Source organism: Sebastes fasciatus, chromosome 13 (assembly GCF_043250625.1).
Source record: "Sebastes fasciatus isolate fSebFas1 chromosome 13, fSebFas1.pri, whole genome shotgun sequence".
Classification (NCBI taxonomy): Eukaryota; Metazoa; Chordata; class Actinopteri; order Perciformes; family Sebastidae; genus Sebastes; species Sebastes fasciatus.
The window spans coordinates 11,936,543-11,962,415 of NC_133807.1; the positions used below are offsets into that span (position 1 = coordinate 11,936,543).

General features: G+C 41.9%; 1 protein-coding gene across 1 annotated transcript; it reads left to right on the top strand.

Annotated features, from left to right (window-relative positions):
* The first annotated feature begins 992 nt into the window (after positions 1-992).
* On the top strand, positions 993-23,613 carry srebf2 (sterol regulatory element binding transcription factor 2). Its single transcript, XM_074655502.1, has 20 exons — positions 993-1,300; positions 8,285-8,691; positions 9,286-9,478; positions 10,127-10,284; positions 10,795-10,920; positions 11,026-11,301; positions 11,396-11,510; positions 11,603-11,754; positions 12,494-12,698; positions 12,813-12,988; positions 13,395-13,644; positions 13,809-13,978; positions 14,117-14,288; positions 15,415-15,532; positions 15,631-15,740; positions 16,356-16,488; positions 17,175-17,346; positions 17,972-18,148; positions 20,056-20,167; positions 21,290-23,613. Exons 1-20 carry the CDS (start codon positions 1,210-1,212, stop codon positions 21,505-21,507), a joined length of 3,531 nt encoding a protein of 1,176 aa, XP_074511603.1. The 5' UTR covers positions 993-1,209; the 3' UTR covers positions 21,508-23,613.
* Positions 23,614-25,873: the final 2,260 nt, after the last annotated feature.

Sequence of the window (25,873 nt, forward strand, 5' to 3'; positions counted from 1 at the left end):
TTTTAATAGGCTATTCATTAGCTTAATTAATTGTATTTTTAAAGAATAAATGTACTTCCTTTTTGGTGAAATCTGGCAGGAATATTGTTCCAATTTGACCTATTTATGTTTATAAATTTTGTGAATTGTAGTTTATTACTGATATTTTAAGTGGTTGTTATAAAAGAATGGTATAACTACTTATTTTTTCAATATTATATTTATTGTTTTTTTGTTCATTTTGAAACAACAGAACAAACATTCACAAACGTCCCCAATAATAACATTCTCGGTACAGAGAAACTTAATAAACCTAATATTAATATAAAATAAGCCAGTATAGATACAGGAAAAACATATTATATACAAAAATAGATATATAAGTAAAAAGAATATACACAGGTTAAAGAAATACAATTTAAAACAATACAATTAAATAAAATCTATTTATATATACATATTTATACTGTATACATATATACATACATACACATATGCGCACACGCAGTATACAAATGGTATAAATACTACAGTAAAAATAAAAGTTATCTTTTTTTAAAGTGTTGAAAATCATTAACTTTTTTAATGCACAGTAAGTTTAATTGTAAATTTTATTATAGGGTATTGTATTTTTATTGAACACAAAACATTTAATCTGCAAGTAGTGAAACATACTTATTGTACCTATTGGACACTGTATTTTAACAGAAAAATATGTTTCATATTGAATTAACATGTCTCCAGTATCTATTGAATTTGATTTATTAATTTATTATCATTACTTCTAAGGTGCTGTATTTGTCTCATGAGGTCCACTTCTTTTCATGAGGACAGGGGGGCGGGGTTTATTCAAATGACAGATGACTGACGGTGACGTACTATCAGACCACGGCAAATACGGCCCTGTCATTGGTCAACGATGACTGGTCTCATGACAACAACAGCTAGCTTTCGGCCAATCAGAAGCCGCCTTGGGCCACAGAGGTCTGTTTGTGAATGACGTAATGAGCGTGAAACAAAGATGGCGGCGACTTAAGCATATATACTGTGTGAAGTAGTTTTATTGACACAGAAGTCAGCCTCTCTGGAGGCTTTAGCGTCGTCTCACGGGCTGTTCAGGACTATAACACTCTCCTCGGTGAGATAAGGGTGTTGTAGGCGTTGCTGGACGCCTCAGAAGAGCCTGTCGGGTCTTGTTTTCTTCCCTCCGGTGAGGTGCTGACAGACAGGATGGACACTGGAGAGTACATCTCCACCATGGACAGCATGGACCCGACTCTAGCAGAGCTAGGGGACGAGTTCACCCTGGGAGACATCGATGGTGAGTCTTTGTGTCACTGCTAAACACACTGTTGAAGTGTTGTTTGTTTTTGTTTTGTTTTTTAAATAAAGATAAAGACACATTATTTAGCATTCAGAGTATTCAGCTGGTGTTAAAGGGGAGGTTAAGAGTAGTTAGCCCTTACAGTTGATCTTATTTTAGCACAATGTAGAATGGTGTATGTGTCTGTTACTTCAGTCAGATTTATTCCACACACAATTATAATATTTTTATTGAATTTTACATATAGACATATATGCATATATACACATACAGACAGACTAACAATATTAATATTAATAATTCAATTGCACAATGAAATGTTTAGTCAGAATTTCAAAGAAAGAGAGAAATTACATTTCATGCATTAATTAATGTATAAATTGAATTTTACACATAGACATATATACACATACAGACAGACTAACAATATTAATATTAATAATTAAATTATACAATGAAATGTTTAGTCAGAATTTCAAAGAAAGAGAGACATGACATTTCATGTATTTCACATATCTAACAAAGAAAACAAATAAAATAAAAGATAAGACAAAATAAATAAATACCTTAAAGAAGAAGAACAAAAAATAAATAAAACCACAACAATTTGAACAACAGCACTCAGCAACACACAGCAGTTTCAATGTGACTGTGCTTCCTTGACGTCCAAGAAAGTCCAACAAAGGTTTCCAAACATTTTCAAGTTCTGCTGCTTTTCCTCTGGTTATGTATGTAAGTCTCTCCAGTACAACACAAGATGCCATCTCACACTTACATGTATCCAAGGTAAATCCATTTTTCTCCAACACAAAGCTACCATTCTCCTGGCCTGCAGGAGTCCAAAGTCAAATTAGAATTAAGTGTTGTTTGTTAGTGTTGGTTCAGTTTGAGAGCTCTGCGAGATGCTCATCCTGCTGAGGAGGACTGTTTATGATTTATGTGATAAGACACAATATTTAGCATTCAGAGTATTCAGCTGGTGTTAAAGGGGATGTTAAGAATAGTTAGCCCTTACAATTGCTCTTATTTTAGCACAATGTAGAATGGTGTATGTGTCTGTTACTTGAGTCAGATTTATACCAAATATACCTTATATATTTTATGCATTATGACTTTTGGAAGCTGTCATGTGTCATAATGCTATGTGAAATGGCTTCAATGGAAAAGTAATTGAGTGAAGTTGAAGGCAGAGTGTCATTTTCCATGATGCAGAAGTATGGTTATGAATAAGTGGTGTCATTCATTCATCCAAGAAGCTGTGTATGTGGGCAGTGAAGGGAGAGACACAAGAGTGTGAATTGCTCATCAAGCTTGACTGTGTTTTTTACTGTGAGCCAAGGGTCATAACATGAACATGAATTATTTAGACTTCATGACTTCCATGTCAACATTTAAGCTTTTTGTAGAATTTAACGAAGGAAACCTTTCTGCAGCATCTTTTCCAGGCTTATTCTGAAGAGTTATTGAGCTGAGTTAGTGGACCAACAACCAGTTCTGCACTCAGTGAACAAACAGCATCCCTGATTCAATCTAGGGATATACTGTACATCGATCCAACTTTTTCAGTCCCGATACTGATAGAGATACCTGGGCTTTGGGTATCGGCTGATACCGAGTACCGATCTGATACCAGTGTTTAATCAATAAGCTATATGTATGCCTTACTGTGTGAAAGTGACTGGGATCATTCTTTTACATGTAACATAAAACATCAGGCTTGACTTAAACGTTGCTTTCCTGATTTTGTAAAACAAAATGTGACCATTAAATACACAGATATGAATTTATCTAATTTTATTTATTATTAAAATAATAAATTGTACACCAGCTATTTGATTCAGTATCGGCTCGATATCCGATCCAGTATCGGTATTGGTGCATCCCTAATCCAATCTATCTCTCTCTCTTATCAAAACAAATTTCACCCTTAGGCCCATAGTGAAAGGAAGGGGATTTTGGTGAAACACCGGCCAGCGCAGAGTCACCAGATTTCCATTAGGGTGGAATTTTACTGAATGCCAAGTCACCAGACCGGACTGATGGGCTAGTGTGTGTTTGTGTGTGTGTGTCAGACAGTGTGAGATGAACTGTGTTTCAAGAGAGAACCCTGTCTGTTTGTTTACTGGGCCACAGTGATTTTATAACATTATTTAACAAGATGTAACAATTGATTGAATGAAACATTTCAGAAACTCTACCTGCCCTTGGTGTCTGCTGTTGATTCTCTTTTCAAAGGGGGCCCTTGGGCAGAGTGAGCAGACAACAACCCCCCTCCCCATCCACAGTTATGTAATCCCACTTAATCATTGTGTGAAAAGACAGGAATGCACAGATTGCGACAGTGACAACTGAGCGTTGACTGATGATGAATTCGCAGGCGTGCCGCAACAACGACAGCCTACACTTGAGTTTTTATCTTCACTCAGTTTCTGTTTGGCTTGCGGCTAATTGATAAATTCAATTTTCCCATCAGGCAAAGCAGCCAACTGCAGAAATATTGACCCCCTGTTACAGACATTTTAGGCCCCATCTTCCTAATGATACGCTTATTTTATGTATTTAAAATCATCACAGCCTCTTTTCAGTGATAGTTCATTGCTCTCTCTGTGCAGCAGCTGGTTTACTGTAGACCTCCACAGTTATTAACTTTGTTCTTCAGATGAGCCATGTGCGTTTCACTGAGCGTAAGGTCTTAGAGGCCCCTGTAAGGGCTCGTGCAGTTGACCCTATATTCATCAAGAACATTCTTCCTCTCCCAATTACTCTCTTAGCAACTGGTTATATAACCTATTTTCTGTGTGCCTAACAGCCTAGGAAACTGTCCCCCCTTTGATGGATTTACCCTTTGTGTGAGCTTGTCTGAAGCTCTGGGGGCTCAGAGCTGCTTTGTCCTGTCTGTCGTGAACAGTCTGCCCCCCGTGGAGGTGTATAAGTGCATGGGCTAATGCGTCTGCCTACATAATGTGTGTATTTATACAGTATGTGACATGTGAAGGACTGGCTGGTAAAAGCTCCTGAGCGTAATGTTCTTTGGCGTTGTGTATCTGAAACTGTGTCCTACAGTTAATCAGGGCTGCATATTTTAAACCTGAACCTTCATTATTCTAGTTTTGCCATTATGAATATTAGTTAGGAGGTACTCTCACTGTTTATGACCCTCTAGTAGGGCTGCACAATTAATCAAATATGAATCGCGATCACGATTTTGGCGTCCCACAATTTAATGAACATGATATATGACTGCCACATTGACATTTAAAATATGTGCTCTGCTCATAGAAAATTCTGCTGCTTATCAAATCAAGCACTTCCTTAACTACTAAACTAAAAGCCAGCCACCAGGGGGTGATACAGATGTATTGGTTGTTTCTAGAAGGTAAACCGCAAATTGCGAAATCCGACAAAAACTTGCAAAAACTCTCGAGACTCGCTGCCCGACGACGACCTATGCTAACCTTAACTATTCGAGATCAATGTCTCAACTTAACCATCTTCTGAGGGTTTCCCAACTCGTGGGCTACCTTCTAGACACAACCAGATGTTTTGGCTTCACTTTTTGGGAGCTGTCATGCGGCTACGCGCAACCCCTACAGCAACAGCCTGTGAAAAACTTCCCTGAATGTTGCAGCTGCAGTCCAGAGTCTTGGTACAATTTTATTTTGCTTCCAGGAGATGCACTGTGAATAAGGCTTATTTTTATGCTAAGATTTGTACATTAGCTTAAATGCAGCACAACATGGAAGTGAAAGCAGTACTCTTTATTTAAAAGTGAAAGTGCAATGAAAATATTTTGTCCCTAAAATCAATGAATAATCATGATCTCAATTTTGGTCAAAATAATTGTGATTGTCATTTTGGCCATAATCGTGCAGCCCTACTGTCTAGTACTGTCAACCTCTCAGTGTCAACAGAACTCACATACACAGCCATTAGTACCATCTGAGGAACTACCGTCCTTGGTTTGCCAATTGGTATTGTTTGGTGACCATCGATCAAATCACTTTTTCCAGTCATGACATTGTATGACAGCAGAAAAAGAAAGCTATATATTCAGACAACAAGACCTTTTATTGTTTTATATTGAAATGCAACAAGTGATAACAGAAGGTCAGGAAGAGGTGACAGGAAGTTGGCCGCTGTTGCTGACAAAGATGAGACACCCTTGGTGTTGCAATGTTTGTGAGAAAGTTTTATTTCTCTCCTACTGTCTCAACTTTCCAGCGTCATACATCTATTCTGGTATCCTAGCCCTTTTGTGTTGTTTGTGGTAAAACAAAATATTACAATGAGATAAGAGATGACAATGTCATTCTTTTTCATTCTCAGCTTTTTGAAAGCATGCGTCACTGCACCATGATTGATATTGTGTGGACAAGTTATTAAAATATTTAATTACAGAGCGCCACTCCTTGCCTCTAATCATTAGAGTCTAATGAATGAATGAAATGACAAATGCAATCAGTCATTATGTTGTCATAAAGTACAGTTAGTGGGTGGAATGAACTTTTACGGAATGCAAACTCATTGTTAACGTTCACTGTAACGTTATTAGAGTTAAACAGGGCTGTACGATATCCAGTGTCTCTGACTCTCGATGCTGATGTTCATCTATGGTACATTTTCCATTCAGAATATTATGAACGGTCTCATCAGTGGGGATGTGCTCAGTGATTTCATGTCGCTCTGAAACAGTGGATAAACGTGGTCTGTTGGATTGTCTGGTCTCGCTCTACTGTACAGTAAGACTAAGTTCAAGGCTGCAGGCTTGTTGTTTATTGACCCTGATGGCTGAACCCATACAGTATGCCATATCAGTGATATACATCAGTCTCCATGTCCTCCACATGGACCCTGTAAAGCCGTTGTCTTGACGTTCCAAAGTCCTGTGGGACCATGAAAATCCTGGTGTTTTCCACAGTAATGGACAGACTTGTGTTCTTTGGCCAACTGCTTTTGTCTCATAGCTGTCAAGACATTAAAGAGATGTTAACACCAAAAAAGGGTGTAATAAAATGCATTAAAAAAAAGACAGTTTTATAGTGCTATCATGATATATTTCATTATTTGTGATTTAGTTTTTGGGGAAATTAAATTTAGAAGCTATGTACACTTTTATTGAAATAAACAGACGTAAATATTATTTAATCATATTGGTGCAAAAATTCACACCGTTTATTAAGGATGAACCGATCCAACTTCTTCAGTCCCGATACCGATAGCGGTACATGGGCAGTGTTTAATTAATAAGCTGTATGCCTCACTGTGTGGAAGTTGATGGGATCATTCTTTTATGTGTAAGGCAACATCTGACTTCACTTAAACATTGCAACCACTTATTGAATGCTGTTAGGTGGTGTTTATGTTTAACATTAGTGTACAGCCGTGTTTAACAACAGGAGCACATTCATCATCATTATAGTTCCATCCATCCATCCATCAGCCGTACTCTTTATCTAAGTGCTTTATTACCCTGCTGCCATTGTCTATTGAGGCCATCAGTAATATTACTACTCACGTTTTCAAGGCTATCTGTTTGAAGGCCTTTTGCTTTCTGTGCTATCTTTTCATTGGTTTATGACCACAACAGTAGCTTCTCTCTGTGTTTGCGTGTGCCAATTCAAGGCCAGTCCATGAAACTTTTCAGGCTTTACCAGTCTTATCTGTTGGCAGCATTCACACATCTAAGCCAGATCAACTGTGGGGCAACCTTACCACCCTGCGTTAAGTTTCGATCCAAGAGTTCTTCTTTCTCAAGGACACTTGGGGAAACAATATATAGATTAGTACCTCTGGTAAAGTAATATTGGGTGTACCTAAGGCCTGAGTTGAAAGGTAGGCAAGTCATTGTCAGTCATGGGATTTAGATAATGCTGCAATATCCACACAATTTGCATGCAGATTTTTTTTAACTTTTGTTTATTTATTTTTCAGTTATTACACTGAACAATGTCAACAACCAAAATAGAAAATATACACAAAAGGGGGGCACTACTGTCTCTTTACAACTTTTGATCCATTCTTTTCAGACCAGCTGAGAACACAACCCATCATTTCTCTTGTATGTAGTCCATCTTCCCCAGTGTTGTTCATGGGTCCTACCTTTAGTCCTTAGATAATGAGTCAGCTTTTCCATGGAGTATATTTCCTCTACAATGTCCAGCCACTGCCCGCTCCTTGTGATGGCTTTTTTACATGCGTATCAGGATTCAAGGATACTTCTTTTGAATAATGTCACTGGGTATCAATCTGGGCGACCCTGGGAATCTTGTAGCATAAAATCTCCTCAAGGATCTGAATAACCCTGGCTGTCCCAGAATGTCTGTATTTTTATACATTTTTTATTTAGACCAGAAAATAAGTATGTGAGTGATCGGCATTCATCTGCCCACACTGTCTCCAGCATTGCTGCTGTTCGCCCAGTTCTTTATTTTTTATGTGGGTTGTAATATAAAAGCGGATTCAATTCTTCCATCTGAATTCTCTCCATCTTTTAGAGCTAGTGGAAGTTTGTTGTGTTCTTCACATGAAATCACTCTTCGACATAATGTTTAATGTTCAATTCTAGTTCCCATTTCAATTTTACGTATAGTGAATTTCTTCCGTTTCGTTTTTGTAAACTACTGTACAGTTAAGGGTTTGTTTGTATGCACCTGTCAACACTTCAATCACGTCATCTTTCTGATGAAATAAATGTTTCTATTTCTGTATCGTAGAAATATCTTGGCTATAAATATCTGAACAGGTCCCTATTGTTTGCAATCTGTTTTTAGTAACGCACCTGTAAATTTAAAGTAAAATTAAAATTATATTTATTAGTATTTAACAATTTGAAATTGTAGAATATTTAAGGTGTTGAAAAATACCTCATATGCTATATTAAAACTATTTTCATATTTTATATCATTGAATGAATGTCAGAGCTGTCCCGAAAGCTTATTTTGATTTCTTAATTCAATTCATTCTGTTTCTCCGTCTCCTCAGAGATGCTGCAGTTCGTCAGCAACCAGGTGGGGGACTTCCCAGACTTGTTTGAGGATCAGATGACCACAGCAAGCTCTGTGCAGAGCGGCGGCGCCAGCGCCACTCCGCGTCCTGCCGTTCAAACCCCTCAGACTCCTCAAACTCCCAAGACTCCCCAGACTCCCCAGACACCAACCCCCGCTGTCTACCAGAGCTCCACCGTTAGCCTCGTCGCCTCCCACACACTGTCTCCCCGGTCTGTGCCCCTTACTCCTCCACTCACTCCCACACAGACCCCCTCCCCCACCACCACCGTCACCTCGGTGCAGCAGCAGGTGACCCGCAGCCCTCCGCTCCTCCAGCCGCGGCCTCAGGTGATCCAGCCCATCCAGCCTCAGCCCCAACAGACGGTCCAGCCCACCATGCAGGTATCAACTATCACCTCTCTCACACTCAAATCCTGAGTTTGACATCTCGTTTTACTCACGAATACTACTTGTAATACTACTACTAGTTCTACGAGGGTAAGTTAGTTTTATACACTGCTATGTAGCTTATTGAAAGCAGTACTCAAGGTTACACGTTTTAAGTTCTGGATCTGTGCATGGGTCTGGAAGGGCTGTATATAAGTGCTGCAGTAATGGACAAAAAAGTCAAGCTGTTTTCAAGGTGCCTGCTTCTCCAGCTGTGATTTTATTGTCTGTTGTGGAGACAGTGTGGATCCATTTTCTGTTATTGTGCCATCCATAGTAAAAGAAAAAGCTTCTGCTGACAGGAGAAAAATTTCAGAGTACTGACAGACTGTAAAATATAATATCCAGCTCAGCATCCCTATAAAAAAGCAATGCACGTCTCAGCAAAAACCGTAGTCAGCCTGACAGATATAGTTTATTGTCTTGAGTGAAATCCTAAAACAGTACATCAAAAAAGAGCAATGAACTGTCTTATGTAGCATCAAACTTTAGTGATCTCTGAGGGGAAGAATGCCCGGTGAGATGAATTTATGTTTTATTTAAACGCAGATGCACACCCAGGCGATCCCCATGCAGACCCAGAGCTTCCCGGTCCACACCCTGGTTCAGACCCACAGCCAGACGGGCATGCCCATCCAGACCCAGGCGGCCCAGACTGTGATGATCACCACCAACGGCGGACAGTCACGTTTCATCCAGAGCCCCGTCATCTGCCACCAGAACCATGCTTCTGGTTTCCAAGGTGAATAAAGAGAGGAGGATGTTCTGTTGAACGTATGAAAATAGGGCTGGGCGATAATTCAATATAATTTATCGTCTTTCAATGGAATCGTATCGTGGTAAAATCATACATCGAGATAACGTGATACACAATTACGTCGTGTAAATTGATAATAACAAGCTCATACTTACTCAAAATTCTCCGAAAATCTGATCAATCAATCAAACTATTGTTTATTTGTGTGCATCATGCATTTAAATATAGTCAGTGTGTAGTTGGAAATATTTATTCATTTTTTTTTCTATAATTTCACTTGAAACTGTTATGTTCATTTTGCACTAAAGTTCTTAATAGGCTTTACCATGTGGTTATTTCATATAGACTATTTATTTATTGAATAACCAGAAAACACGCTATATTGTGATATATATCATTATCGAGATATGAAATGATCTATATTGGGATAGAAGATTTTGGCCACATCGCCCAGCCCTCTGTGTGAAAGAGTTTTCATGAAGTGCTCAATATTAGGGTGAACACAGATTAAATGTATCATACAGTACATTATCCTGTCTTCTAATGGTAACATGTTGTTGCTGCAATAATATTAGCATCTGCAGTGTGTTTTGAATTTGACAAATCTTCCTTCATCTTGTCTCCCATTCCCAGTCCTCCAACCACAGATGCAGAGCATTATGACGTCACAGCTCCAGCCATTGACCATTCAGCACCAGCGTGTTCTGACCCCGACCTGTCAGACCATCCAGACTCTCTCCCAAGCGCCCACCACGGTCCACACTATGCAGCAGCAGATGCAGCAAGTTCCTGTGAGTAACCTCCCTGTTGTTAGTAATCACAGTTTTTTACTGGAGGGGATGACCGCACCCCTTGGTGCCTCCATGTTGGAAAATAATGCTGCAAAAGCACCTTCTTGGATGCCTCTATCGTAGATAAAACATGATGCCGTGCCCTCTAGGGTGTCCTTAAACAGAGAAAACATGATAAGGTGCCCTGCAGGGTGTCTTTAAATCGAGAAAACATGAAGCAGTGTTCTCTAGGGTGTCCTTAAATGGAGAAAACATGATAACGTACCCCCTAGGGTGCCTTTCCAGTAGAGAAAATGTGATGCATTCATTTTTTTCACTCCTGCCCCTTAGACAGCCTGAGTCCGACACTGCATAGACATGATGATTAGCTGATATCTGGTAATAAAAGATCAATATTTCAACAAACCTGACTGGACAATCTTACCCTAATTACTGCAAAAGATAGCTCATACGCTAATTATTTTATTCACGATGTTCCTCGCATTGACCTTTTGGGCGTCTTTTCATCAGGTTCTGGTCCAGCAGCCTCAGATCCTGAAGACAGATTCACTGGTTCTCACGACACTCAAACCAGACGGCACGCAGGTGCTGTCCACCATGACTACGCCCATGCAGAACACAGCTCTACAAGTCCCGGTATACAGCTAGCATAGAAAACTTTATAATTTGGTTGTTTATAATTGTCACAACTTTTGGACCCACACTGAAAACTAACGCACTGCTACTGATGTCCGTCCCCAGACGCTGATGAGCAGCAACATCCTGACCACCGTCCCTGTTATGATGGGAGGAGGAGACAAGCTGCCAATCAAGCAGCTGCAGCATGGCTCCTCGCACATGACAAACGGAGCCAGGTTGAGCATGGAGTGTATGATGGGAGGAGTGATAGGCCCGGGGGGAGTGGTGAAGGAGGGCGAGAGGAGGACGACGCACAACATCATCGAGAAGAGGTACCGGTCCTCCATCAACGACAAGATCGTGGAGCTCAGAGACCTCGTCATGGGCAATGACCAGAAGGTTAGTCCACCGGGACAGTGAAACACTAAGACATCTGAGCTTAATCTCATAAAATGTTTCAGTGTTTAATTTGAAGAAAAAAAAATCTTCCCAGATGCACAAGTCAGGGGTACTGAGGAAGGCCATCGACTACATCCGATACCTGCAACAGGTCAACCACAAACTACGGCAGGAGAACTTGGCCCTTAAGATGGGCAATCCGAAGAACAGTGAGTGCTTTGCATTACTGAATATTATAAGCTGAGCCTGATCTGTAGCAACTTGAGATCTCATTGAGTCACTCTCTCTCTGTCTGTCTCAGAAACAGTGATTCTGTCTGAAGACGTGGAGCTCAAAGAGGAAATAGTGATGATGTCTCCTCCAGCCTCGGACTCTGGTTCTGGTTCCCCTCACCAATTCTCTCCTTACTGTGTGGACTCGGAGCCAGGCAGCCCCTTGATGGAGCACGATCAGGTAACACAGCTTAGTTTTTAGAGTAGTAGTAGTTCATTCAGCCGATAGGAGCCTTAACTCCTCTTGCTTCACAGTAAAAGCTTTCCATCAGTGAACAACTACGCTTTTATTGAGAAGTTTGCTCAGGAGGTGCTGACATATATTTTATCACTACGGGTAGAGACTGCTAATTTCTTGTCAAATAAAAATGTATCTAAATTTAGAAAATTATATATACTGTATATATAGATAGATAGAAAGATAAATCTGTCAAAGTTAACGAGATAATAAGGCGTTAACGCCACTGATTTCTTTAACGCATTAATGCAATCGATCTTTCGGAGGTTGTACCGGGCTCAGATTTAAAGCTAGAGTGAAGACACTGGCATCATATGTCAGTTTTAATCCAATAATAAAGATAAACATACATTTGCATTGAGCGATTAATCACGATTAACTATGGACAATCATGCGATTATTTGCGATTATTACACAGCTGTGTTGAATACTCCGTTTTAATAAGCGGGATAATGTACAATGTACCCAGCATAATGTACGTCGGGTTCCACCCTGGATTCTTTCACAACTTCTGTTTGTGTACTTATAGGTTGTGAATGGTTATGTACATTTTATTACTGGTCCTTGTAAAGTCATGGAAATGTTGTCCATGAAAATGTGTAGGAACCGTGGAATTATTCTACAGACATTGTCAGTTTAATTATTCATTATTGTGAACCTGTTCTGTCTTACCGTCTTTCAGATGAAGATCGAGCCAGACTCTCCCTCCTCGGTCGGAGTGATGGATCGTTCCCGACTGCTCCTCTGCGCCCTGACCTTCTTCTGCCTGTCCCTAAACCCGCTGCCATCTTTGTTGGGCTCTGAGTCCTCAGGGAGCCCCAGCCTCTCAGCGGGCCACGGGCCGTCTAGAACGCTCGTCTGGTTCCCGACTCACACGCAGGACTTTGGTGAGCAGGGCTGACCCGTCATGATTGAATTAGTGATGCAGCAGGATGCTTGGTTGGTTGTGAAGTATTCTAAAATGTACCCCACGTTTCATCTCTTCTCGCCCCTCTGTCCAGCATCCTGGCTGCGGTGCCTGTTGCCATGGGTGATGGTGTGGGTGCTGAGCGGGGTGGGAGCGGTGTGGGGCTGTGTCAGGGTGCTCCACCTGTGGGAGCCCGTCACGCTCCTTCACTCGCCAAAGTCTGTGTCGTTCTGGAGGCATCGCAAACAGGCCGACCTGCATCTCAACAGGGTGAGTGCAGATCAGTTTAGAAGAAGTCTTTGGAATGCTATTTATATCTATTGTTCCTTGCATAACATGTTTTTGTGCTCAAGAAAGGGTGAGGTAGCGTTTCCAAATATAATCACATTTCATGTGACAGTGTGGATATTGGATCCAGTTATTCTTTTTTCCCGTTTTGGACGTGCTCGGAGAATTATATCTGATGATCTCTCAGTAATTGAAGAGCACTTCGCCCAGTTTGCTTTGATTCTCACCGTTTTGATGTCTTAGTTTGTCTGTTCCCTGCATGGGCTTATTTTTAGCGCTTGTTCAAATCGTTTTCAGATCTAATGACCTTCATCACTCCCCTCATTCCTACCAGCCTTCACTGAATACTGATTAGCTGACTATTTTTCCTGTCTCCTCTCTCTTGCAGGGAGATTACACGGCAGCGATGGCCAGTTTAGAGACCTGCCTGTCCGTCTTGACCAGAGCTCTTCCCTCAACTAGCCTGGACCTGGTCTGCTCGCTGTCCTGGAATCTGATTCGCTACGTCTTGCATCGTCCAACTCCTCTGGGTTGGCTGGTTCATCAGGTCGGGGGGAAGCATGAGGGGGAGGAGGCTAGGACTAGTGCGAAGGACGCAGCACTGGTTTACCACCGGTTGAGCCAGCTGCAGCTCACAGGTGAGAACAATGTGGGCTGATGCGGCACACAGGCAGGACGGATACACGAGACTCAACAATCTTTTCCACATTAATTACAACAAGTCAATATTGAACCTTACTTTCACTTTGACATGCTATGAAGATTTAAACACAGTGATACAGTTTCTGTTCTCTCTTTGTAGGAAAGCTGCCTCAGCGCAGCAGCCTGTGGGCGTTATCTGTGTCTCTGAGCGCCGTCAACCTCAGCGAGAGCGCCCAAGGCAAGATGGCCCCTGCCCAGCTCACCCAGATCTATGTCACTGCAGCAACGGCCCTGCGCACCGTGCTGGGCCACCACCTCGCCTTTCTGCCTGTAAGTCTCTTACATGGTACATTTTCCGTCTAAACATCTTATCCAGTTTATCTCAATGTTATTTCAGTGATGTCTGATGTTCTTTGGATGAGTTTTCTTCCCATCATCAGCATCTTTTCCTCCGTGTCTATCGCCCAGGGTTATCTGTTGAGTTGTGCAGAGAGTGTGGCCAACCAATCAGAGACCAAGCCAATCCCCGACTGCCTGCGCTGGCTCTTCACCCCGTTGGGTAGGCAGTTCTTCCTGAGTTGTGATTGGTCGGTGAAGTCAGAGAGCAGCGACGGGGTGTACACTTCTCAGAGAGACCCAGGTATGATATAAATCCAGGACCTGGCCCATACTCTGTTTTACTCTTCATGTCTTTCTGTCATCTTTTCTTTCTAATTTCAACTCCAAAACAAACAGTCCAAAACGTTTTAGGTGGTTTTTGTTAGACTTTTTTTTAATCACACAAGATAAACTCATAACATCATGCTTATTAGGTTACATCTAGCTCCTTTATAGAAGTCCTATTACTGGATGAACTTTCTATAAAAGAAAACATAACATTTTTAAATGGTAAATTTAATAAATTTGAGCCGGCCCCTGATAAGCGTCAGAAAAATGGATGGATGGAATCATGTTTGCTAAATTGTCTGGGTTGGCTTATAGATCTTTGTTGCACTGTGTTGAGCTTTACTGGATATACCTTGAATGAATATTGTGATTCTTTGGCTGTGATTGTGGTGGGCAATTCAGAAGCTTAAAAACGGATCAACATGTAAAAGTTTAATAGCTTTTTGCTAAATATATGTATCGATTATTGTGCATATTATTTGTCTTACCCTTATCTATAGGCGTTTTCGGACCAGAGGAACTTTTTTATAGTTCTAAGAACCCCTATTTTTATTGTGTCCACACCGCAAGAACTAGGAACGATTGTAGCTCTTAGAACGTCGTTTTGAGGTACTCTCCCAGCACAAGAGGAACCGTGAGTGATGTAGTGTACGTTGATTGGTCGAACACATGAGCCAATGCAGCGCCGGTAACCGCCGGTAAAAAACACGTTGGCCGTGTAAACACCAGACAACACAAACAACAGCTCGTAACTGAAAAAAAGGAAGAAAACACAGAAAAATGGACCAACATTGAAGCTTTATATATTTATATATATATATATATATGCCACGGGGGAAATACGTGATTTTGACTCGATAAAGCGTTGCTATACCAACCGCCGGCCAGCTTACGCCACTTCAGCATTCCTATTGGTGGTGCGAATGCAAACAAAAAAAAGCCCTTGAAGGTATGTAGTTCTCGGGGGAGCTCACCAGAACTTCTGAAAACGCCTTATGAATGTGAATATGTAGTCTGTTTATTTGGTATTAAAGAACTAAAAAATGCCGTGTGCTGTGATTTCACGGTTCCTCTCTGTTTCCCTCTTGATCTTCCTCCAGCTGACCCCATCGCCCAGCTGCACCGCTGTTTCTGCAGGAAGCTTCTGGAGAGAGCCGTTCACACCCTCATCCAGCCGCAGAGCAACTCTGAAGTGGGCAAACGCAAGAACGACTCTGGGTAAGGGCCGGGGTGCCAGCCATGTTTTGGACAGTTTGATGTGAATTAATGATTTACCCCGGATCTGTTCTTTTTCCTCTTATCTGTCACTCTTTCAGGGAGTTCTCCAGCGCCCTGGAGTTCCTCCAGTTGTTGAACAGCTGTACAGAGGACTCTCCCTCTCCTCCTCCCCCCTTCTCGACTCCTCCCAATCACACCACCACGCCAGGTATGAATAGCATGGAGAGAACAACCCTGCCCAATCATGATGAAGCATGAATCACATCAGATGTTTGTGATCCGATGAGGGTGGGAGAGGGGGGGGAGATTTCAACTCTTTCTTTAGTGAAGATTAACTAGATAGCCATCAGCGTTATTACTGTCAACATGAACGGATTTTCTTTGCTCCATTCGTCGTGCACTGACAACCAATTTGGCTTTTGGGATTAACTTTTTATTGGATTACCACAGATAACACTTGCAGTCATTGATTTGTGGTAATAAATGACTATTGGATATGAACACATTAGAAATCTGTTGAGGCGATGTTAATTAGCTACAGCCTAAATCAATTCAGTGTTTTCACACTGAGACATTCTGCACACAAAGCATTTACATCATCACACACATACAGCTTTAGATCTCGCAGGAGACACAGAGCGGAGACAAAAGGACGGGGGTCTTAACCATCACATCATCTCATTTTAACAAAATTAAAGATTTACAAGAAAAAAGCTTTTCACGGCCACAAAAAAAGTCCATTCAGGCTCTTAGACTGGAGCTAGTTTGTCCTTATTGTTTTCATTTTTATTTCTACATAATTTCCCTCTCTTCCTCCTGCCAGTGGGCGACCCAGTGAGTCGTTGGTGGGCTTTGGTCCTGAAGGCTGCCGTGCATTGGCTGCAGGGCGATGACGTCATAGTGAGGTCACTGTTGGCAGAAGCAGAGCGGATGCCGAGGGCTCTACACACTCTTGAGTAAGTGAAGTAAAAACTTGTTTCAGTAGATCTAAATTAAGGATGTCACGATACCAGAAATTTAGAGGTCGATAGCAATACCAGTGAAATTCCACGATTCTCGATACCTATGCGGTGCAAAGATCCGATACATTTAATATAATCTTGATTCAGAGACACAAAATGATCTGTAAACCTTCTCTAACCTCTGTAGATTCCAAACATCTGACTTAACGGCGGTAATAAAGACAATTCACCCTTCCCTAAGCCCCTCCTCCTTGGTTACTGTTGCTAGGCCTGTCAAGCCTTCGCACCTGACCATGTCAATATGGCGTTTTCTCACAAATTAGCTAGCTAACATTATTATGAAGGAGTTTTTGTTGATCTTGGATGGATTCAGCTGTGAGTGAGGTCTTCCACACTGTTTAATCCATATCTAACATCTCTCCACTTGCGTATTTGGCATTGGATAAGCGAAAAAATACGTCACTCTTCACTAAACTTTGAGGACATCTGCTGCTTGCAGGTTCCAGACACACCACTGAAAAATTGACAGACCTCCTGCACTCCGTTTTGCTTGCTAACGTAGGATTGGAAAGTGGCCGTTCTTGGGAGGGGTTTAGCGAAGCGAAGTCAATTATGCATTCATCTCTAAAAGAAACCACAGTAACCGTCCTCACTGTCCTTCTCTTGCCTCTCTGTTTCAGCCACCCGCTGCCCAAGGCCGTGCTGCTGCTTTGCAAGGCAGTTCAGATGAGTCTGTCCCCTCTGAAGGGAGAAGGGGCCATAGCCTGCCTGTCCCACTGCGACAGAGCCAGCAGCTACCTGCGCTCCAGCATCTCAGTGCCCCTCGCTCAGACTGGGAACTGGCTGAACAAGGTAGCGTACAAAAGAATCCCTCACAGCACTCCAAACACTGGTGCTGTTATCTCCTTCAGATCGGCTCTGGGTCTGTGGTTAGAGCGCTTGTTATGTAATCTTGTCTGCTGTCTCACACGCACACATACACAAAAAACCTGTCTAATACTGTATCTTTCATTATGCATACCCGCACACACTGCATGCTCAGTTGGAGGGCAGGCTGACGTGGGGCTGTGTGTGTGTGTGTGAGCAGTGTGGGTGGCAGGAGGTGGCTGTGGTGCATTGTAGTTGCATTGCATGATCCTGAAGCCGAGTGCAATGTGTCTGCAGTGCAATACAGAGGCCTCCCCGATCTGCACGCACCCGCTACACACCCCACCGCTTCACATTAGACGACGCCGAATGTCATGTTGTTACCTTTAATTTCATTTGCATGCATGTTGGGGCGAGACGCAGTGATGATGATGGTGGTGGTGGGTTGTGGTTGTAATGCCGTGTTTGAGTCACCCTTTTTGTCTCAAATGCACCCCTTCAAAATATAAATGAACCATAGTATACAATAATCTATTTTTCTTCTCGAATCAAGCATCTTATGTTAATGCACCAAACAACACTTTGATCTTTGTCTTCCTTCTCTCCCAAGGGGGTGGAGCTCCTGATCTGTGACCTTCTGCTGACCTTGAGGACCAGTTTATGGCAGCGGGGAGGCAGCAGTAACGGAGAACCCGGCCCGGCCCCTGGATCCCAGTTGGCTGGTTTCCAGAGGGACCTCAGCGCGCTCAGAAAGCTCACACAGTGCCACAGACAGGCGCAACACAAGGTACATCCATCAGATATGTTCAGGAATCAGCAAACGGTTACAGTCAGTGGAGTTCAGAACTCTGTTCATTATATTTTATTTATTACACGGCTTTGTTGAATAGTCGATACTGATTGGTCAATCACGGCGTTCTACGGTCTGTTATTTCTTTATAGCAGACCGTTGCTATGGATGCAACTCTGATGTCGGACTCTGGCGGACCGTTTTTGTGTCAAATTATTGATTTCTTAAGTAAGTAGCCGTGCAATAAGCGGGATAATGTACAGCTAGCGGGTCATTGTTGTGAAATAAACCCCTTCAGGGCGATGCGGTCCCCTTTCATATCATCTAAGGTGTCGAAAACTGAAAGAAACAAGTGTAGAATGAGATGGAGAAACAACATTGAAGTTCTGGTTGTTTTCCCTGAAGTCTCAGAAACATTTTGAAGAGCATCATAGGTGGAAAATCCTTAGCTGTGGCAGTACTGACAAACTTACTGACAACAACACAACAAGAAACAAGGGGATTCTAGATAACTGCCAGGGATTCATCATTCTGACCTTGACCATACAGTATTTCCTGTGGCAATTTGGCAGGATTAACCAGTAGATTCATGTTTTTGATTAATGTATTGCTCATGTAGCTTTTTAAAGAGGACCTATTATGCTTTTGTGCTTTTTCCCTTTCCTTTAGTGTGTTATATAGTTTTTTGTGCATGTAAGAGGTCTGCAAAGTAACAAAGCCTAAAGTCCACGCCAAAGGGAGTTACTCTCCCCCACAGAAACTCTGCTCCTGAACTGCCTGAAACACCTCGCTTGAAGTCCCGCCTTTTCTTCCGTAACGTGGTGATGTCACCAAGTAACACATTTGCATAATACCTGCCTAGCAGCCAGTTAGAGCGGAGCTGGAGCGGAGTCTGAAGAGTTTGGTTCGGTTGACCAATCACAATAGAGTGGGCCAGCTGACCAATCAGAGCAGACTTTTCAGGAGGGGGAGGGCGGGGCAGGAGCTAAAACAGACCGTTTCAGACAGAGGGTGAAAAGAGGTGCTGCAGCACAGCCGGTATGAGGAGAAAAAAAAGCATTTTTTTTAACATTAAAACATGTAAATATGTTTTAGTAGAAACCAAAAATACAAGTATGCACATGAAAATGAGCATAATAGGTCCTCTTTAAATCTCGGAAATATGGACAAATGCCAATAACAAGATATTAGATTAGTTATTAAATCAGCTTTCATTGTCTAGCTTTCAGCCAAAGAAAACAAATTATCACTTCATAATGATATAACACTGAGAAGCAGGCAGCTCTCCAGATTTGTAAAGCTGTAACAAGCTATGTAGTAAAAGTAATAATACCCACAATATGTTGCTGGCACATAATGTTAACAAAAACTCTGCGCCGCGCTGATACTAAGCCCAGGAATCAGCCGGGACCTGCTAATCTTGTTCGGGATAATACTCCATTTACTGTATCAGTCTTGGAAATCACATTCTCTCCCGCTCTTTACCAGCTGCAGAAATCTCACCGCAGTTTAATAGACCATCAATCATACTCGTACGATTTACTGGAGAAGTCATTACCGTAGCCAGAGGGTCTTCAGCAACTACTGCTTTCACAGGGGTTGGGGATCATTTGTTCTGTTCTGACTTGTGCAAGAACCACATGAACTGCATCATATTCTGAGGTTTTGTTGTGAGACCGCTGACTGAGAAATATGCACTCACTGTGCTGTGAGGAGCTTTACAATGAAGGCAGACTCCTTGTAGATATCCCTGGTAGTAGAGTGCTGTATATGGGGTGAAACGATGTGGAGGATCAATGTGTTTCTGCGCCAACATCACTTCAACACAAACACCTATAAATACTTGATGATGACAGTCATTGCGGCTCTGATATGTGTGTGTGTGGGTGTGTTTTTCCCTGCAGGTGTTTCTCCATGAGACCACAGTGAGGCTGATGGCTGGAGCCAGTCCCACAAGGACACACCAGCTGCTGGAGCACAACCTCCGACGCAGGACACACAACTCCTACACAGCCGGTAAGAGAGACTCACTGGTTTATGTGCAGACATCAACGTCATTGTCACAGAATCGTATCCACCCACACACACAAACTAAGAGGGGAAGTTTACCTTGACTACTGACTCAGGATCAGTTCCCCTGTGGTCGCTCTTTATTTCAACTACTAACCTCTTGTACTTCACCCCTCTTTATTATAGACTCATATTTGTCTTTTTTAGGGGGGCACAGGGGGTGTTTAGGGGGAGATAGCAGGTCAGCAGTAGATGTCAGATAGAAGTGGTGTACATCATCTGAAAGCTGGGAACCTGAAGATTAATTTGAGGAACACCATAGAAAAAGCCATGCTGTGATTTCGGATCAAAAGCTTTTGACATTTTGAGATTTCTGCAAGAATTGCATTTTTTTTTGCAATTTTTCAATTGGATGGCGAGCACTTATGTTCTGGAAACTGCTTAGAAACCTCCTTATTGCCAGTCTACCTAGGAAAGCCATCCATCCTCTGAATGTTCTAGGTCTCTAGTTTGTGGTTTTATAGTTTCATGAGGCTGTGATTATCCTAGAGGTCACCACAGGTCATTTTATACAGGGAGGTCACATTTTTTAAAAATGGTCTCACTATATGAAATGGCTACAATGGGGACTAACATCATCACACATGAATATAATTGAGCTCATTGGATCCACAAGAGTCCCAGCTTTACAGTGATACCCAATTTATGTAATTCCAAGACTGTTTAGGGACCCCAGTCTGCAGAAATATTCAAATACACCATTTTAAAATAGGCGTAAATAACACATTTATACTGCATTCAAAAAGTGCATGGTTTTTGCCCCAAAGTGAGTGTGATTATTATAAAGTGTGCATGTCTGTAAAGGGGAGACTCAGGGGTACCCATAGAATCCATTTTCATTCACATATCTTGAGCTGACATGTTAAGGGACTCCTATGAATATGACCATGTAAGTTTTACATCGCCAAAATGTAGCCAAAATAGAGAAACTGACTCGAAACAGTCCTAGAGGGCAACATGACCCTGTATCCCACACACATGTACACACACACACATACACACACCAGAAAGCAATGGACACTAACCTACACAACTTCCTCTTCTTTTCCTCCCCTCTGCTGCTGTCAGAAGGTGAGTGCGTCCTGGGTGAGAGGGAGAGGGCTCACGCCATCCTGCTGGCCTGCCGCCACCTGCCCATGCCCCTGCTGACCCCGCCCGGGCATCGCGCCCGCCTGCTGGCCGAGGCCAAGCGCACCCTGGAGCGGGTGGGAGACCGACGCTCCCTGCAGGACTGTCAGCAGATCCTGCTGCGCCTCAGCGGGGGCACGACCATCGCTGCCTCCTGAACACACACACACACACACACACACACACACACACATTAGGGCTACTCACAATACAATGAACTCCGTAATTTCCTATCCTACATAGAAAGATGTTAACCAGGCCACTCATCCACCAACAACTGTCACTCATTCACACCCGCATACTGGTCAAGGGTCATGAATATAAAGACTTTTCTTCAAATTCACACACAGACGGCTCACTGTATCCACACCGCAGGCTCCACATTTGCTCCTTCGACGCTTAGTTTCATTGTTGCAGCACAATCACGCCACCTTCTGGTCATTAATGGCACCGCGCTGGCTTTATTGCCTCATTTTTAACAATGCTACACAACAAGGAAAATCAGGTTAAATAGGCCCCAAAGGGAAAAGGGACCATTATCTAATAGCTGTTTTTAAACGAATGCAATGCTGCAGTGCATTGATTAGCTGTAGGATACCACGCTGTACAATCATTATGGGCACGCGGCAATGCGAGTGCTACAATAACTGTGTAATAATGTCTCATTAAACTTGCAAGCTTCAATTTAAGGGCGTCAAGAACAGATAGCCGAGTTTCTTTTAAGCATGGCTGCGCTGTAGGATGCAGACGGATAGACTAGCTTGCTTTTAACAATACAGTGCTGAGTAGTGTCTCTTCTTATCTACCTCATACACAGTACAATGCCAGCATTGTACTGTGGAGCAAAATAGGATACTTAAGCATCACGTCAGTTATGAATTTGAATTAGGAGGCCATTTGAAGTGATGGAGCGTCATTCTAAAACCTTACTGAGCTGCTTTATTTAGACTTTAGGATGCAGCAGTGTAGTACTTTAGGAATTTGACTTGCTGTTGCAGAATGCAAGAATGACAGACATCTACTGCTGACATGCTCCTTACTGTCGAACAAGAAACAGGGGAACAATGATTGGATCTGTGGGATATCTAAATAACAGAGGGGAGCAGATCATTTTGAAAATGCCTACCTACACACACACTCACACAGATGCATATATATATTAAATTAATTGCATACAAACTCACAATGTGATTGTATATAGGTTGTATATAGGCAGATAAACAGAAGTAGCTTAAACAGGAAGCCCTGACTTCTGCTTGAGAGGAGACACTCGTCAAAGAACCGCCGCAACACGTCAAAGTTTAATGGTTTCCTGTCAGAGTCTGAATATCTGACCAGGAGAGCAAGGTCAGCCGCCTCACGCTTAAAGTGATACTCCAACCAAAAATCATTTTACTATCAAACACTCTATTGTGGCCTCGGTAAGGTGGCCTCAAAGCAGAAAAAACAACACCCATAAAAGTGCCTACTGTGCATCATTGTAAGCCGCCTTTTCCAGCCTAGAGGCAGCGAGGGTCAGATACTCAAAAGATGTTGGGTGGCGTGTCACTTTAAGATATAGCGAAGTGAAATAAAAGTGAGGAATCTCGGATGTGATGTCCACCTATGATGTAAAGCTCTCCAGCAAAATGGCCTTGATGTAATGTAAAGAGTTATTTTATTATGTTGTCATCACATTCGGAATGATGGAGGAGTTGTATCTTTGTAAAAATCTTTGTCCAATTTTTGTTTTTAATTGTTTACTTACACATGAGAAGGCGCTTCTGTCATTCCTGTTTCTTATTTAATGGTAATGTAATATTAATATAAATGCTTTTCCGGGCAGGTGGAAGGGAACAGTTTTGCAGTTATGTCATTGTTTTATATTGATAAAAGCAGCCTAGGGTCAGAGAGATAATCTCTAATAGGAAGATGTGTATTTTATTGAAGCCCGCATTTAAACACTGATATTTTAGACTTTCTTTGCTGTTTTTAAAATACAGGCAAAGACACATGTATGCTATTAGAAATGTCCAGAATTCTTCCAGGGTGTAAGTTAGCAACCTAAAGAGTCCTGAAAATACTTTTTTATCAGTTTAGATTATCTTTCCTGGCTGGTAAAAGTGTGCAAAGAAGAACGCAATGCTCAGCCGGCCATCGGCTTGCTGGAGTTTTTGCTATCAATAACTATGTTACAATTGTCTTTCCCCTTGATGTGTTTTATTGTCTGACTTTCTGCGTTCATTTTGATGTTTGTTTTGTAATAAAACAACACATGACAGTGATTGGAGTGTTTGTGATCTTTCAGTGGCAAAAGTATCATGCTGGTCGTGGATGCGGAAGGCACTGAAAAACTGAGAGAGCGTGTTTCATGTGAACGTGGGTGTTGGCTGGGTGTGAATGCCAGTGTAGATCTGATAACGATGGCTCTGTGAAGTGTATTGGTGTCCTCTTTCACACACTCTCTATGTGGCCCAGTGATGAACACTGGACACCTCAGTGTAAATGAAACACTCCCAGCTAGAGGTGGCATATCTGGGTACATAATGCTGCTTGGAGGGAGTGGAAAACAGCTGATCACCTCAAAGGTGTCAGGGGAGTGTTGGTACCAAAATAGAAAATATCAAATGCAAAGGTAATTTTGTAGCTGATTCCAAGAAGAGGGAGCAGCATACTTGAACGCCCTTTTTTCCCAGTTCAAGAGAAACAGAAAATACAGAACATGTGGCCTCATTTGAGCTGGATTCATATCCATTCTCATTCATACAATATCAATATTATCTTACATCGTGCTTTCAAAAGATAATGCAGTCTAAATGTACATAGCAGCAACAATAGTACCTCTTTAGTGATAAGAAACCCTCTGTTCAAGGCTGGCGTAAAGTGATATTTCAGATGGTCCCTTTGGAATATCTCACAAATATTCTACATGCCAAAGTAGATCAGTTCCACAATATTTGACAGCCCTATCTGAATTATATTGGACCTGATCTCTCCTCCATTATCTCACAAGGAGTCTCTTGAACATGAACTCATATATCCTGTGACTTCCCTGCACTATGGACTATTTCCTATGACCTCCTATATACATGTTTTGATCTGAGCTGTACCAGTGTTTGTTTGTTTGTTTTTGTCTTTTTTTATTATTATTATTATTCTTATTGTGTTTGTGAAAATAAGAAAACCCAATTAACATATAAAAAAAAAAAAAAAATTTAAAAAAACATTAGCACAATTTTAAACAAGGGTGTTTATTTTAGGTGAGATGTGATTATATTAAACTCACTATACAGTTTGAACCAGAAATGTTAAAAGGGGTGCAGAACTTATCAGGCTTCTATCTACTTGTTTCTTTTTTTTCAATATTATATTTATTTTTTTGTTCATTTTGAAACAACAGAACAAACATTCACAAACGTCCTCAATAATAACATTCTCGGTACAAAGAAACCTAACAAACCTAATATTAATATAAAATAAGCCAGTATAGATACGGGGGGAAAAAATACATATAAAAATAGATAAATAAGTAAAAAGAATATACACAAGTAAAAAAAATATATAATTAAAAACAATAAAATTAAATCTATTTATATATACATATATATACTGTATACACACATACATACATATACGCACACGAGGTACATATACATACAAAACACATATAATCAATTAAAAAAAAAATCTGTATACAATTCAGTCATCATCCTATTCTATCTCCCTATTCACAACCATCCTGCTCCAGCAATGATACAAATTACAAGCTACCTTGGAGTGGCGGTGGTATCACCAATCCCTATCCGATCACAGGGATCTACAGGCAGGCCGCTGTACCCTTCGTGCGTAATTACGCGCGATCAGGCACAGAAACAGCAGGACATCATGTTGTCTGACAGTGTTTGTATGATAATCTTTGCAGGAGAGACAGAACCGGAGAGTGAACCGGTGTCAGAGTCCTGTGTTGACACCAAACCGGCCGAGGTACCTGATGAACCCCGGTTAGTGGGAACGAGAGAGCGGCTCGTTATGGATAAAAAAGGCGGACCAGAGTCCTCAATATTCCGGCCAACTAGTGCTGAGACTAACCATGCTCTCTCTCCAGAGGAGATCTGAACCTGGTCCCCGCGGCTCCTGTTGTGAGAAGGGCTGATGACGACCTAGCTTTCCAGCCAATCCCCTTCACGGGTTCCCCCTTTAGAAAAAGCTGATAGTCCTCATGTAGCTCAGAGGAGAGCCGGTCCGAGCCTCTACTCCGAACTGACCCCGTTGTCAGAAAGGAGCTGTCCTCTAGGCTGACCTTCCAGTCAGTGACCTTCCAGTCAGCCTACAGCAGAGGTTCCGGCCGGATCTGCTCCGGACAACCTAGCTTTTCAGCAATCTCCTAGGTAGGAAATTTGAGCCTGATCGCAGCGCGGGTTCTATAAGTAAACTTTTCGAGCGAGGACTTTGACGTCAGTCATGACGTCTCTGTTGTCATGACGTCAGTCATGACATCACAGACGATGATCTCCGATCAACCAATCAGTGGGCCAAATGCAATAG

What these genes read in the sequence shown, in the direction of transcription:
- srebf2 (XM_074655502.1), top strand. Translation starts at nt 1,210, where the DNA reads ATGGACACTGGAGAGTACATCTCCACCATGGACAGCATGGACCCGACT. An exon ending in CGGTCCAGCCCACCATGCAG is followed by an intron (nt 8,692 to 9,285) that starts GTATCAACTATC and finishes ATTTAAACGCAG; the next exon opens with ATGCACACCCAGGCGATCCC. An exon ending in GAGCCAGCTGCAGCTCACAG is followed by an intron (nt 13,645 to 13,808) that starts GTGAGAACAATG and finishes CTCTCTTTGTAG; the next exon opens with GAAAGCTGCCTCAGCGCAGC.